Below are 14,255 nucleotides of genomic sequence, written 5' to 3'. Positions count from 1 at the left end.
CGAGCGCTACCAACTATGTTCAAAGTTAACTTAACCTCGATGGGCATTCAAATACAAATGGATAATATAGTTGTAGATCACTCCCATTAATACAGTCATTATCTCCTGAATCTCATGACAGACCTGATAGTGCTGCAGGCTAAGTCTTATCTTCCTCATATCCCACTCACTGTGATTTCTCAGGGTGCAGAAGCTATTGTGTTTGAGACATCAGTGCATCCATATTGTTCCAAACCTTCGCTACGGAACCAAAGTAAGTTTATAATCAAATATCGTCCTCCAAAACCTTATAGACATCCTAAGATTGACGCTAGTCTTACAAAGTCACGTACTATTGGTGAAGCCAAATTTATGGCTCTGTTAGCCCGAAATGGTATTCCTAGTCCTAGTTTAATTGCAGCTGATTTCCCTCACGGCATTATATGGATGGAACAATTAGGCGGAAAGCTTCCTAATGGTGAACCCAGTTCATTAAAGAACTGGTTATGGTATCTAGAACGTACAAACAATGCTTCTGAATGTGTGTCCGAACAAGTCGAAAACATATGTCGTCAAGTAGGTATATTAATTGCACATTTACATATGTCTGATATGGTTCATGGTGATTTGACCACTTCCAATATTATTTTGGAGGATGGGAAACCTTACTTGATTGATTTTGGATTGTCATCTTATTCTTCAATGGCGGAAGATAAAGCTGTAGATCTTTACGTCATGGAAAGAGCTGTTTTAAGTACACATTCTGTATATGCTGAAAAGTACAACTTTTGGATTTTGGAAGGGTATCTGGAAGCCCAAAGATCATCCGGAGATGGGAAACGTTCTAGAAATGCTCTTGTTGATACATTGAGAAAACTTGATGATGTTAGATTAAGAGGTAGAAAGAGAAGTATGTTAGGGTGATAGAGTACTATCCTGTAATGAACATAGTAATATCAATGGTAACTACTTCTAATATAAACTGTAAAATTAGTATTATCGGTGCCTATTCGATATATGACAGTATATTGATATTGAGATATTGCATACACTCTCGACCAAATTCAAACAACACCTATCTCTATTACGACTACTTTACACTTCTACTACTTCTAACTACTCCAAAAATGGATGGCCTTAACTGTGATAAACATGCGAGATACTTTAGCTTATGTCTTATGATGCTTCCAACTAAGGCTCAAAGTGAAGATGCCAATCATATGGGTATCGTTTACTTTTGTCTCCAAGGGCTCTCACTCATTAAGCGGATGGATGTTGTTGATAAAAACAGAGACGCGTATATCAATTACGTATATAGCCAGTTACAGGAGACAGAAGATTTACAATGGTTTAGTACTTCTTCTACATTCATTGGATCTGGAAACTATGATATGCCTAACTTGTCGAGTACCTACTTTGCACTCGCATCCTTGCTAGCACTAAAGGAAGACTATACTAAAAGAATTAAACCTGATAAGGTTATGAGATTTGTTCGTCAGCTTCAAATGAAGAGTGGACCTTTCGCTGGACTGTTCCAAACAGTATTAGATTCTAGGATTGGTTCTGGCTTTGGCGATACTGATTTGAGGTACTGCTATTTAGCTCTTTGCATCAGAAGGCTTGTTAAATGGGAAAAACTGGGTATCAATAAAGAAGATATTGATGTGGAGTTACTACAATCTTTCATTCTTCGTAAAGTCAGCTACAATGGAGGGTTAAGTTCTGTTGATTCTACTGAACCTCATGCTGGATTAACATTTTGTGGTATTGCAGCCCTAAGTCTTTTGGGATATGATTTTAATTCTGCTTCCTGGACTCAACGGACCATTAATTGGCTTGTAAAACGACAATCGGATTACCCTTCTTGTCTCTATAATGAGCCAGATAATGAAGGTGTTTTCGGTTATGAATACTACACAGAAGAAGATGTTGGAGGGTTTAATGGTCGTGAAAATAAATTTAGTGATACATGTTATGCATGGTGGGTTACTGGGTCACTTTCCCTTATATCTCCAACTATTGGGGTATCCCTTATAAACATGGACCAGGCAATGTCATATCTCATTCAAGGTACTCAGAATAAGATCATGGGAGGATTCGGAAAAGATCCAGATCTGCAACCCGATCCCTTCCATTCATTTTTAGGTTTAGCTTCATTATCATTATGGATGCTGAAGGACTCTAGCTCTATATTAGACGCCATTGACTCCCAATTGGTGATCTCCAAATCTTCCCTTGAATTCTTCAATACGACTTTGTCCGGGCCTGCACATACTGTCCCGTGATTGAAAATTTTGTATGAATGTCGGGTTAACCTAAGGACCAATTTAATAGCCGTTTGTGGTAGTGAATGACTCCCATTCAAAGATTAACTTAACACCGATTGGTTTTAGAAAGTGCGGAATTAACATATTAGCAAATCATTGGCATTTCCATTTAAGTTGTATGACAATTAAATAGTATCATTTTTTACCACCACCATTCATTTATTTTTCAATTGACATCCAATATAGGAACAGGAAACAGGAACAGGAACCCTGAGAAAACTTAATGTCCCAGGCCAAAGAACAGGGGAGTAAGACTTCGACTCATTTACTTGCTGGATCACTGGCTGGACTTGTTTCAGCTGTCCTCTTACAACCGTTAGATCTTTTAAAGACTCGATTGCAACAGCAACAAAAGCAAAATGCTCGTTACCAAACCACTATTGTTGCAGAAATAAAGAAACTTAGGGAAATCAAAGATTTATGGAGAGGTGTACTCCCTTCAACTTTACGTACTTCAATTGGAGCAGGACTCTATATGACTATTCTCTCCAAAACCCGGCAGTTTATGTTTGAATTTAAAAAGTCACATCAATGGCAAAACCAAGAAGGTGTACTGAAGCTGTCAATCTTACCTAAACTTTCCGCATGGGAGAACTTATCTGCTGGGTTTTTTGTTCGTGGGTTTGTTGGTTGGTTAACCATGCCCATTACTGTTATTAAGGCTCGTTATGAATCAAACCTCTATAACTATAAATCATTAACAGAAGCCGTCAAAGGTATATACTATAATGAAGTGCCAACTGGATCAGTAATTGTGGAAGGCGGCGTAACTGCACCTGGTTCTCTCCGAAACTTCTTTGCTGGAACAGGTGCCACGCTAGCTAGGGATTGTCCTTATGCTGGATTGTATGTCTTATTTTATGAAGCATTTAAGAATGAGATCTTACCAGCAGCTTCAGGATCTTTTCTACTCCCTTCATCAATGGTTAATTCCTCTGCAGCAGTGCTTGCTGCCGCCATGGCTACCACAATTACAGCACCCTTTGATGCTATCAAGACTCGGCTCCAATTAAGTGGTCAAACTAAAAACTCTATGATATCTGCTACCAGAACTTTGCTTGGTGAACCTGGAGGAGTTCGGAACTTATTTCGTGGACTCAGTCTTCGGCTTGGTCGTAAGGGGCTCAGTTCTGGTATCAGTTGGTGTATCTATGAGGAATTGATTAAAACAGGAGTTATGTCCCAGCAAAAGAAGCTTTCATAGAAACAAGCAACTAAAGTCAAACTAGAACAGTTGATTTTTGTCACGATATTATGATGTTACGAATCTTATATTTATTTTATATCATGTACATAGACACTCGTATACACTTTCTATAACTCATACATACTAATTAAATACAGATCTCCTTAAAATGGCTAATAAGAAGTTAATGTGGTCCTCTTATTAATTTAGCGTAGTCTTGGACTCTCTTGGACTTATTCGTCTTGATCAATACTAACCCACAATGAGTTTTCTTTGGCTCAGATTAAGGAGTTTGCTTTCAACACCTGTTTGGTGGTTGACCTCCTGCTTTAAGTAATTCATAATAGTTGATTCCGCTAGTATTTCTATTCCACTTTCTGGGTGGCTGCTAATTATTGACAAGGGGTGCATAACTTAAAATTGTTTTTACGTCGCCCTAACGGCGTACCTTGCTTCATATAAACGTCATGGCTTACAATAACAAAGCTTGGGCTTTTGCGGTTGAAGACGAATTTTAATCCTTTCAAGCATATATCATGTTTCAAATGATAAAGCTAATGCAAGTGAAAAGTATAATTTAATCTTATTCGGTAGTTGTATTAAGGTTTGTTTGTTATTTGGTTCTACAGTACTCTTGCGCAACCCCAAAATATATAGATGGACTATATATTCAATACCAACACGTCTGAGAGCACACCAAGACACCAAGCCCTTCAACCTTGTCAACACGTCAATATAAGACCCCACGAAAACAATACAGATGAACTTGACTCGGCTAATGAATGTTCTTCAGACGTACTACCATTTAAAGTATAGAGCATGAGCCTACAATAAAAAAAGTTATTACCATTATTTTAGATAGGCTCAGCATAATGGAATTAACCTCTCCACTATGGAGGAGATCAGCAAGGTTGACTTTGATGTGTTAAAAGCAGAAGTTGAAATTTTGAGAGAGAAATAAATACAAACATCTTTTAGAATGGGAACCATAGTTCGTTGATAACTTGTACAAAGGCGTAGGGGCTCAATAATAGTAGGAATAAAGGAAGCTAGAAGACATTTTGGAGTGCCCAGAAGGGATATTGACGAATATTTAAGCAACACTCAATACCAGCTGGTGAACTTCAATGTCCAGTGGAGCCTGTGATATTCAAAAGAAAGGCATCCGATCTTCCTAGGCTCGAAACTATGGTAGGATATTTTTATATTCCTCAGACGACTTTGATGTAACAACAAACGGCTGAAAGCAATACATAATTTACTAAGATGAACACAAGCAAGCGAATTCGATATGGCCCATTGATCTCCAGATAAAATATCATTATGTTTGAACTCGAACCAATTGCATTAGTTGTGAAAAGGGCCGACAGAACCATGAACAATGACCAAGATTCGAAGTTGCCCGTCCTTTAGGTGCTAGGAAATGAATCAGACACTATCTGTAAGCGCATAAATGAATTGTTTTAGATGTACTAATCCACTGCTACAAATTCCTGGTCAGGAGTTTCGAAACGATTAACATGCCTACCTGATGGAATTTAGGCTTGTAGTGAGCTAGAATCAACCAATGATATTTACTGTTAGAAGTATTACATGATCTAACTACAATAATGTCATTTAACTCGGACTACCACCGAATTCGAAGCAGATCAAACATTAACCTAAATGATTTAAAAATATCGTGTATGAAATACGAGACCGGAGTAATCTCTATAAATTTGCAGCCTCTATGAAGAACTGTTAGGCAACACCTGTATATAAGTATTATTTCCCTCCTCGGTTAAAGCGTGCCTCGCCCTGATAAAATAAAAATTGATACCAAAGAGATTCTCAATTTGTGGAGACAGTTTACCCCAGTCTTTCTATAACAACCACTACAACTTTCAAGGACAATGAATGAAGAATTGATCAACAGTGCGGTCAGTTTCTTAAAGGATGGCTCTGTTGCTGGATCACCTCTCAATAAGAAGGTTGAGTTTTTGGAATCCAAGGGATTGAATCAGCAGGAAATAGAGGAAGCGTTGAAGAGAGCAAATGATGGTTATTCAAGTGTTGGTTCTTCTTCTTCTTCTTCTTCTTCTTCTTCGACTACCTCTTCTGCACCTATGGCATCTGGACCTCCATTGGACTACTATTCTGCCGTTGCCCCAGCAGTCCCCGAAAGACTGTGGAAGGATTATTTTATCATGGCGACGGCTACTGCGGGGGTGACCTATGGACTTTACCAAGTTGTAACCCGGTATTTGATACCTAGCATTATTCCTCCTTCACAGGCCACCATTGACGAAGATCGTGAACGAATTGATGAAGAGTTTGTTAAGATCGATAAGGTGTTGGAACAAATGTCTAAAGAACAAGAAGAAATCAAGAGTTCTAATGATGATAAGTTGAAGGAAATCGATATTGTAATCAATAATGTCAATGATTTTTTAACTAAGTATAATAAGGATAAACTTAAGTTTGATGATGATTTACGGTTAATGAAGTTAGAAGTTGATAATTTGCTGAATAGTGTGGAGAAGAACATGAGTGCCATCAAAGACAATGTAAAGGATGAATTACTGGTGATAATTGAAGAACTACAATCTTTAAAGCTGCTTATTGCAGCTCGTTCATCTTCCAAATCAACTACTGAATCTTCTGGTATGCGTATTGCACCCGTGTCTTCAATTCCTTCTGCTTCCGAAATTCTCAATAGGGCTAAGGCTAAGGCTGCAAAGGAAAATAATACTCCTGCTGCTCCAGATGCTGCTTCTCCTACATCCACACCTGCTTCTGTCAGTGCTGCTGCTACACCAAGTCCTGTAAACAGTTATAACACTGGAACAGGAAGCATCAACAACACAGATAGCATTTCATCTACAACAACTTCTCCTTCTGTTCCTGAAGTTGCTGAAAAGCGTACTCAACCTACAACAGTCAGTGGTGTTACGGCTGGAGGTATTCCAGAATGGCAAATGAAGCATAAGCAAAGTGAAGAAGAAGTCCCAACTCAACTGTCACTGTGGCAGAGTCCAGAAGACCCAAAGGTTTCCCAAGAAAAGGTCGATGATGCAGTGAAGAAAATAGGTGTTCCTGCATGGCAACTCAGTGCTTCGTGAAGAAAAGTAGCATGGTATAATGTAATAGTAATACTACAGCTTAATAGTTCGTTAGTATATGTACAACACTTAGTATGACAATTGCACCTGTATGTAAAGAGAGGCCGGTATAGTTGGCTGTAGTATCGAGGGTCTGGCTATTAAACCCGTCCAGCAACAAAAGTACACAAAAGCCCAACCGCCTGAACAACAAAATTTCATCAAATCAGATCTGGGAAGAATACAATGCAACAAACATCATTCATATAATAGAGGCCCATTTGTTAGGCAAGATAGAAAAAAACAGTGGATCCTATTCTTGCTTAGACTAGTATCGGGTCAAAGGAAGCTGCTTGTTGACAATAGACTCTTTTTTCTTATTGAGTTCAAAACTAAGCAGTACACTGAGCTGAACCATACGAATTGATTTGATTAAGTTCATTTTAACGAATGGGATATTAATAGTGGTGGCATAGTATATATTCAAACGGTGTTGTCATGGCGGATTTAGTTCCTTCATCAGAAGATGGCCCCCCAAAGTTGTATGAAAAGAGAGTACTTGAAGTAATTCCCTTCAGTTCTCAAATGGAGATGATAACTTATGCAACTTTGAATCAGAGTTCAAGAGGCTCAGGGTCAACGTATCAGAATAATAATCATAATTATAACAACAATAACAACACCAACTCAAGGTATGGGTATCAAAAATACGCACAATCCCAACATCACCATCATGGGCACAACTACCAAAACAACTACTATAACCAGCAACAACAACAGCTGCAACTATATGGTCAACAGAGTCACCAAAATCAATATTCTCAACACCATCGTAACCAACAAAGTGGACAGAGTGGTAATGTACGTCAGCAGTACAACAAACAGCTCTACAACCATAGTTATAACCAGAATTATCACCATGGAGGAGATAACTATTATCTTCAGAGACAACAAGTGCAACTGCAACTGCAACAGAGGCAACACCAGCAACAGCAGCAGCAACCGCAATCGTTACTTTACTCTGGTACTTCTTATCAAGGATATTACAATGATACTAACTCTCCTATGGAATATGGTCAAGATCAAAACTTTACTCGCCAGTCATCTCAATACAATACCCAGCAGCAAATTCAATTCCAACAGCCTCAACTTAGCACTTTTCAACAAGGTTATCAGCAAATGGGATTTGGTCAACTGCAACTGCAACCGCAAGTGCAACAACTGTCTAGAGTACCTCAACAACCACCACAAGAATTTAAGACTAATTTTATGCATTTGAACGGTAGTACCCAATCGCTTGGTAGCGATAGTACTAGTGCTTCCATTAGGCTTTTTGATGATAGTAAATCTCATTCACCTGGTGTTTTAAAGAATATTCACTCATCAATGTCGAACAATACAAGTTCAGTTTCACCCCCCAAACTATTCCTTGGAAACTCGAGTACTTCTGCTTCTGGATCTAGTTCAGCATTTAGAAATTCGATATCAGGTCCCAGTTCAAGTGGTGTTCCAGGCACACCCAGTGGCATTGTGCCTACCTTTTTGAATTCTCCTTCGCTATTACCCACTTCCAATATTGGAAGTTCGTCTTTCTCTGCAGGTGGTTCTAATAACAATTCCAACAGCACTGTGACCTCTTCTACTGGCTGGGGTCAATCTTCTTCAATCTGGGGTAATCAAAAGGTATCTTTGGGGTCCAACTCCAATAACTCAGTTGGGTTTTCATCTTTCACTACTGCCCAGAACTATGGAGGATCCAGCATGTGGTGAACTTGATGGACCATATTTTGTATTGTCTTTTTTTTTTGTTTTTTTTATTCATTTCAACTATGTGAAGTTGATTTCCCTCTCATTAATTTGGTATCGGCATACGGATATACTTGCTACTACCTTTTATTATTTTTGTTTTGTTCTGTTACAATTGTTTAATGATTTAGACTAACTTATACGCTCATTGAGTTTTTACGTGGGTTTATTTTTGTTTTTATACTTTGATGTTTTACCTTGGTGTGGTTTGTTGATGGCCAATAGATTAATATCATATTCTATGGTGTTGTGTGTACGCATATATTGTTTGAGTTGAGGTGGTGATATTCATCTAAGATTCTTTTTACTGTTTGCTTTAAGTACCTGTTTTCAGGTGTCCCTTTAATATATGGTAGGATGTTACGAGTTTCAAAAGAAAATACTTTTAGGTTACTGGACGGTGTGATTCTATAATTGTTATATATGAATACATTAAGTTTATATATCGAACTTTATCAGTAGTGCTCGTTCCTTCCTCAAAACAAGTACCGAAAAATATATCCAACTAAAGTGATCCAGGCTTGATATATGCCTTCCTTTGGTCCATCTTATTCGTCCTCTGCTGCTTCTTTTTTCTTCTTTATTCAATTCTTCATTGCCACTCATGGCTACTTCCCTTAACAAACTTCTCACCACCTGTGCCACTCGTCAGGTTCTGGCACCCAACTTCATCAGTCTATTCCAACAGCTAAATGAATCTCAAAAGATAGACGATAATGAATATATCACTTGTATGCTAGAAGTATCACCTTTGTCTACCGCCACTAAAGCATCTATCTATCGTAAGATTGATTTGGTGTTGGCATTGGCCATGTCAGATAACGAATCAATGACTCGGTTCTGGAGACTTTTGACCAAAACTGCAGTTCCATCACAAGTGGAATATTTGGTACATTTGAATCGGATGTTGATATCTAAATCATTGACCCTGTCTTTAAATGAGTCGTTACTTCTGAAACTCACAAGTTGGCATTTGGCTGCCTATACAAAATATGTCACTACTACTATAAAAAATCTCGGGAGACTGCCTCTACCCGTTGAATCCCGTATCTTGAGTGAATTGGTATTCATATGGAGTACTATATTCAAACATTACAAGTTACCTTCAGCTGATTCTCAAAAGGCTCGTGAATGTGTGGAAGAGTTGGCCTCTGATTTACATAAGTTGGGGTTCATTAAAGAGTACAGATATATCTGTACTCTTGTGAAACATCAACAATTACAGCAGCTGAAACAGCTGACTGAAATTGATCATCATCACAATAATATCAATTCTATTACTACCAGTAACAATATATCTGTGACTAGTTCGTTTTTTGTTGATGAAGGAGATCTGACTTTAAAGCATAAGGCCACTACTAAAAGTTTATCGTTAGCCAATATTAATCCTAGGAAGTTAACTCAAATCAACAAGTTGAAAAAATACTTTTGGTTAAGTCAACAGTTCAAAAACTTCAACTTTGATAAGAATGATTTGATGAGTAATTATACCACCTTATTTATCAATGAAAACGCCAAGAAACCATATGCTATAACAGTGGAGTTTATTAGCACTTTATTCAATGGATATGGTCATATCAATGATTACCCATTTGTTAAATTCAATTGGAAGAATTATATTGTTTCTCAGTTACCATTATCGTTATCATTGTTAAAATTCACTGATGAAACTGTAGAAGAATCCATTGTACATGCATTTAAAGCAATTGAAGAAAGAATTGCTGTTTCGGAAGAAATCATTCATATCCGTCAATTATTGGTTAAAAGTTGTATTTTTCATAATCTACTATCAATTCCTTCCTTCCATAAAATCTTCCCTACTGAAACAAGAGTCAACCAACAATATTTAGTTGGTGAATTAAATGTTTTCAACAATTCTAATTTGAACGTTGAAAGAGGAATTGATACTAAATTATTAAAAGTCAATCCTGAATTCACCTCCTTAGATGAATCTGGTTTAATTGAATTCTTTGTAACTTTGCAAAAGAATATAGAATGTCTGCATGCCAAACAAATGGAAACTACTAGAGTCATACTAAAACATCTAGAAGAATTGATCAAAAGAAAGGAAAATGATAAACTTGCAAGATTGCTCTTGGTCATACTGAATAATTTAACATTATTGCACATCATTTCTTATAACTCCAAAAATGGTCCTTACACAATTTTGAACTTGCTAGTGAATTATTTGGATTCCAAGGATTTTAATACTGATGATGATGCTGAGAATTTCCAAGACTCGTATTCTTATTTTGGAATATTCCTTCTAAGTGCTATCTTAATCATTGAAACATATCAAATTAATTTTCAAAACATATCATATTTCAATTCCTATACTTTGGATTATGTTTTGAACTTTTATTATAAATTATGTGACGGTTTAACAAATAATGAACCCTCAAATGTCAGTGAAGAAGACTCCACTATCATCAACAATTACGATAGTTTATTGACCGAATGGGTCAATGCACTCTTTGATGATTCGAATGATGGATTATCAGATGATTTGATCAAATCAGTTAATATCAAACAGGTGAACAAGCTTATTCCTATAATTTTCCAACAAGCAATCTTGGCTACCAGAAGTAACATTATTAGCTTCCAACATTTATCAAATGGTATTGATTATTTGTCGCAAAACTTCCTCATGCCATGTACTTTAAGCGTCATCAAATGGGTCATTGGAAAGATAACCTTAGAGGTTACCAATAATCCGCTGAGCAAGTTTGATGAGAACATATATGTGAAAGTATTGTATCAACTAATCAAGCTAAATACCACCAATGATGAAGAAAAATTGAATAGTGATACAGATATTATGTTTTGTATGGTTATTAACTTGGTTGGACACCAAATTATCAAGTTGTTAGAATCATTTGATTTATTCAACACTTCACTGATGGGTATTGAAATAGTGGAGAAAATTAGGCTGAGGATTGAACCAATTGGTAATCAACTTTATTGTCGTACCCAGCCTAGCAAATTCAAGCAAGTAACTCTTGACTTTGTTCTGTCATCATTTACCAGTCAATCCACACAACTGCCTCAATTAGCCCAATCACCTCCAGAATCCAATGCTGATAATCTTGATAAACGAATGATCGCAGTTAATTTTGTGAATGACAATATGGTTATAAACACATTATTAGATGAAGTTGTTCTGTTTCAAAAGAAGTCGAGTGAAGAATCTAAGATTTTTATTAATTTGATACTTTATATTCTGTTCCTTCAGGCTTCTGTTTCTGCTGATAATAAAAAGTATTGGATTGAACGTTTACTGCAGTTCAATGGAAGCAGTAATACCCCAGTAGCCTCGAATGATGATGCCATGGAAATTGACGAAGATATCAACAGTAATATGTTTTCCATCTCTTTAGAAGATCATTATTCTTCCATTTTCAATACGCCTGGAGGCAATGGAGGTGAAGTAGATGATAATGATGATGATGATGATGATTTATTTAATGACAATGCTGCACTGAATGGTAATAATGAGTTCGCTTTGGAGTCATTACAATTGAACAGGTTAAATTGTCTTTTGGCATCGATAATCACCTACATTAACAAACACAAGTATGACATTTTCAACGGGAAGACAGTTAACATATTATCCGATAAACTTGGTGACGATATGAACAATTTATAAAATGCAAGATCATAAGATGAGCAAACGAAATTCCTCAAAAATATATTATGTGAAGTCTTTCAGAAGTAATGTGGAATTCAGTATATACTATATACATACAATATTAATAGTAGTAATAGACAAGTACGACTAATCATTAAGATTAACGAATGAAGACAAAGGAATAGACAAACATGCGTAAACTAGGTGTTTAGTCATATCTGCTATATCTCCATGGGAGCCGGTTATAATCAAAAGTGATCCTCATGGCCCAATGGTTAAGGCGTTCGGCTACGAACCGAAAGATTCCAGGTTCGAATCCTGGTGGGGATGGACTTTTGCCTACATTTTTCAGTCGTATATTTTTGCGCACCGTATTGAAGAATATAAGGTGACTTTTAGGATTAGTAAATTAAATCTTTAAAAAATAGTAAACCAATTTTTTTGAACAGCTTTCTTTCTTTTCACATCAAAGATAAAATGCTTGGAGCTCCTATTAACATAAAGAAATGGATTGAAGAAAACGGACATTTGTTACAACCACCGGTGAACAATTACTGTCTTCACCGTGGTGGATTTACGGTGATGTTAGTTGGAGGTCCCAATGAACGTACAGATTACCATGTGAACCAAACTCCCGAATATTTCCACCAGTTAAAGGGGAAAATGTGTTTACGAGTAGTTGATCCTGATGTTCCAATTGGAGATGAGAGTAGATTTAAGGACATCATTATTGAAGAAGGTGATTCATTTTTATTACCTGGAAATGTACCCCATAATCCTGTGAGATTCGCAGATACTTTAGGACTTGTGGTTGAACAAGACAGACCTACTGGGACCAATGATAAGATCAGATGGTATTGTCGTGAATGTAAAGATATCGTACATGAAGTTGAATTCTATTGCCACGATTTAGGAACTCAAGTTAAAGACGCTATAGTTGCATTTGATGGTGATATGGATGCAAGAACTTGTGATAAGTGTGGAACATTGAATTATTCCAGACCACAGTAATGACTAAATACTTCTAATATATTATATGGTATGATAATGATATGAACTGTTACTGATACCATTGATCATTGTAACTTCTTGGAGGTGGTGGTTCCCTCATACCATTCCTCACCTTTCTCAAATATCCAATCTACTGCCTTCTCAACAGGTTCATCAAAGATATAAGGTAACAAGGGTACTACTGCTAACCCTAAGGCAATTGGACCATATGATTTCAATGGAGCAATAGAGGAATTCTTGAATAGCAAACTTGAATATCTAACAGTAGAATGAATGGTAAATGCTGGTAATCCCATAGAAGCAATACTTTGAAAGATACCTCTCTTCAAACCAACCAATCTCCAATCACTTTCAACAATTGAATGTCCATATTCCTTTTGGAACTCAGCAGCCTGTACTGGATCAGCCACCTTTGGACTGGATTGCCAAGGTAATAATCCAGGAGTATACAACCCTTTACTAAGAAGATTGGTTTTCCACATGGTATATCCAACATCACCCAATATATAAGCCCAAGAGATTGCATAACCAGCAGTAACTACACGAGGATGAGCAACAGGACGGAACAGTTCCCCGATATCAGATGTATAAGCAACATATCTATGAGCTGCCTTCATAATGGTTTGCATTCTTCTGGCATAGGCTGCATATCTTAAGGGAGACTCTTGAGCTGCATCAGTCTCATGAGCTTCTATCACTTGCGTGGTAGCAGAAGATGGTGACTTTCCTGACATTGTTTTAGTTTTGATTGGCTTGAAGTACGAATTTGAAAGGTCTTGATTATTGCTCTAACCATTCACATGTATTTATATTTGAGTTGTTGGTGGAGTAGATGTAATAGATTCGAACGGTGATAGCTATCGGTACGGGGACTACCCAAGGCGGTTAAATATCGATATTCCGTTTGATGATGATGATGATGGTGACACTGGAAGTTTGCCATCCCATAATCGGACCCGAATACGGTGGCGTGCAAATAAACTATAGAGTCAATTATACGTATGTATCGGTTAATTACGGGATGATTCTATGGGTGAAGATCGAATACGGTTGAATGGGTTGCTGACATGCTGAAAATATCTAATCCGGATAAGTACCGAAATTACCGAAGGTGTGTAGAATTAACATCAGTCTCTGTGAATGGTATACTTAATGTGTAGTGTTATGAAGCATATATAAGGTCGTGCGATTGTTGTTATGGTAGCGCTGGATAGAGATCTCAAGTAATTGATGAAGCT

General features: G+C 37.1%; 7 protein-coding genes and 1 non-coding gene across 8 annotated transcripts; 7 read left to right on the top strand and 1 right to left on the bottom strand.

Moving 5' to 3' along the window:
- Positions 1-114: 114 nt before the first annotated feature.
- On the top strand, positions 115-903 carry BUD32 (serine/threonine protein kinase; the record flags this gene model as incomplete). Its single annotated transcript, XM_043195104.1, has 1 exon — positions 115-903. The coding sequence occupies one exon, from the start codon at positions 115-117 to the stop codon at positions 901-903; it is 789 nt and encodes a 262-aa protein (XP_043050301.1).
- A 203-nt stretch (positions 904-1,106) lies between these two features.
- Positions 1,107-3,510, top strand: KQ657_004433 (uncharacterized protein; the record flags this gene model as incomplete). The annotated part of the gene is made up of 2 exons (XM_043195103.1): positions 1,107-2,195; positions 2,539-3,510. The coding sequence occupies 2 exons, from the start codon at positions 1,107-1,109 to the stop codon at positions 3,508-3,510; spliced, it is 2,061 nt and encodes a 686-aa protein (XP_043050300.1).
- A 1,874-nt stretch (positions 3,511-5,384) lies between these two features.
- On the top strand, positions 5,385-6,593 carry PEX14 (Pex14p; the record flags this gene model as incomplete). Its single annotated transcript, XM_043195102.1, has 1 exon — positions 5,385-6,593. One exon carries the CDS (start codon positions 5,385-5,387, stop codon positions 6,591-6,593), a length of 1,209 nt encoding a protein of 402 aa, XP_043050299.1.
- A 74-nt stretch (positions 6,594-6,667) lies between these two features.
- KQ657_004431 (uncharacterized protein) lies at positions 6,668-8,342 on the top strand (the record flags this gene model as incomplete). The annotated part of the gene is made up of 3 exons (XM_043195101.1): positions 6,668-6,682; positions 7,341-7,433; positions 7,560-8,342. 3 exons carry the CDS (start codon positions 6,668-6,670, stop codon positions 8,340-8,342), a joined length of 891 nt encoding a protein of 296 aa, XP_043050298.1.
- A 640-nt stretch (positions 8,343-8,982) lies between these two features.
- On the top strand, positions 8,983-12,024 carry MED5 (Med5p; the record flags this gene model as incomplete). Its single annotated transcript, XM_043195100.1, has 1 exon — positions 8,983-12,024. One exon carries the CDS (start codon positions 8,983-8,985, stop codon positions 12,022-12,024), a length of 3,042 nt encoding a protein of 1,013 aa, XP_043050297.1.
- A 239-nt stretch (positions 12,025-12,263) lies between these two features.
- Positions 12,264-12,336, top strand: KQ657_004429. Its single transcript has one exon. It is a non-coding gene; the product is annotated as a tRNA-Arg (tRNA).
- Positions 12,337-12,483: 147 nt separating this feature from the next.
- Positions 12,484-13,017, top strand: BNA1 (3-hydroxyanthranilate 3,4-dioxygenase; the record flags this gene model as incomplete). Its single annotated transcript, XM_043195099.1, has 1 exon — positions 12,484-13,017. The coding sequence occupies one exon, from the start codon at positions 12,484-12,486 to the stop codon at positions 13,015-13,017; it is 534 nt and encodes a 177-aa protein (XP_043050296.1).
- A 65-nt stretch (positions 13,018-13,082) lies between these two features.
- KQ657_004427 (uncharacterized protein) lies at positions 13,083-13,751 on the bottom strand (the record flags this gene model as incomplete). Its single annotated transcript, XM_043195098.1, has 1 exon — positions 13,083-13,751. One exon carries the CDS (start codon positions 13,749-13,751, stop codon positions 13,083-13,085), a length of 669 nt encoding a protein of 222 aa, XP_043050295.1.
- Positions 13,752-14,255: the final 504 nt, after the last annotated feature.

Source organism: Scheffersomyces spartinae, assembly GCF_019049425.1.
Source record: "Scheffersomyces spartinae strain ARV_011 chromosome Unknown scaffold_6, whole genome shotgun sequence".
NCBI lineage: Eukaryota > Fungi > Ascomycota > Pichiomycetes > Serinales > Debaryomycetaceae > Lizanozyma > Lizanozyma spartinae.
This window is presented reverse-complemented; position numbering and strand designations above follow the sequence as displayed.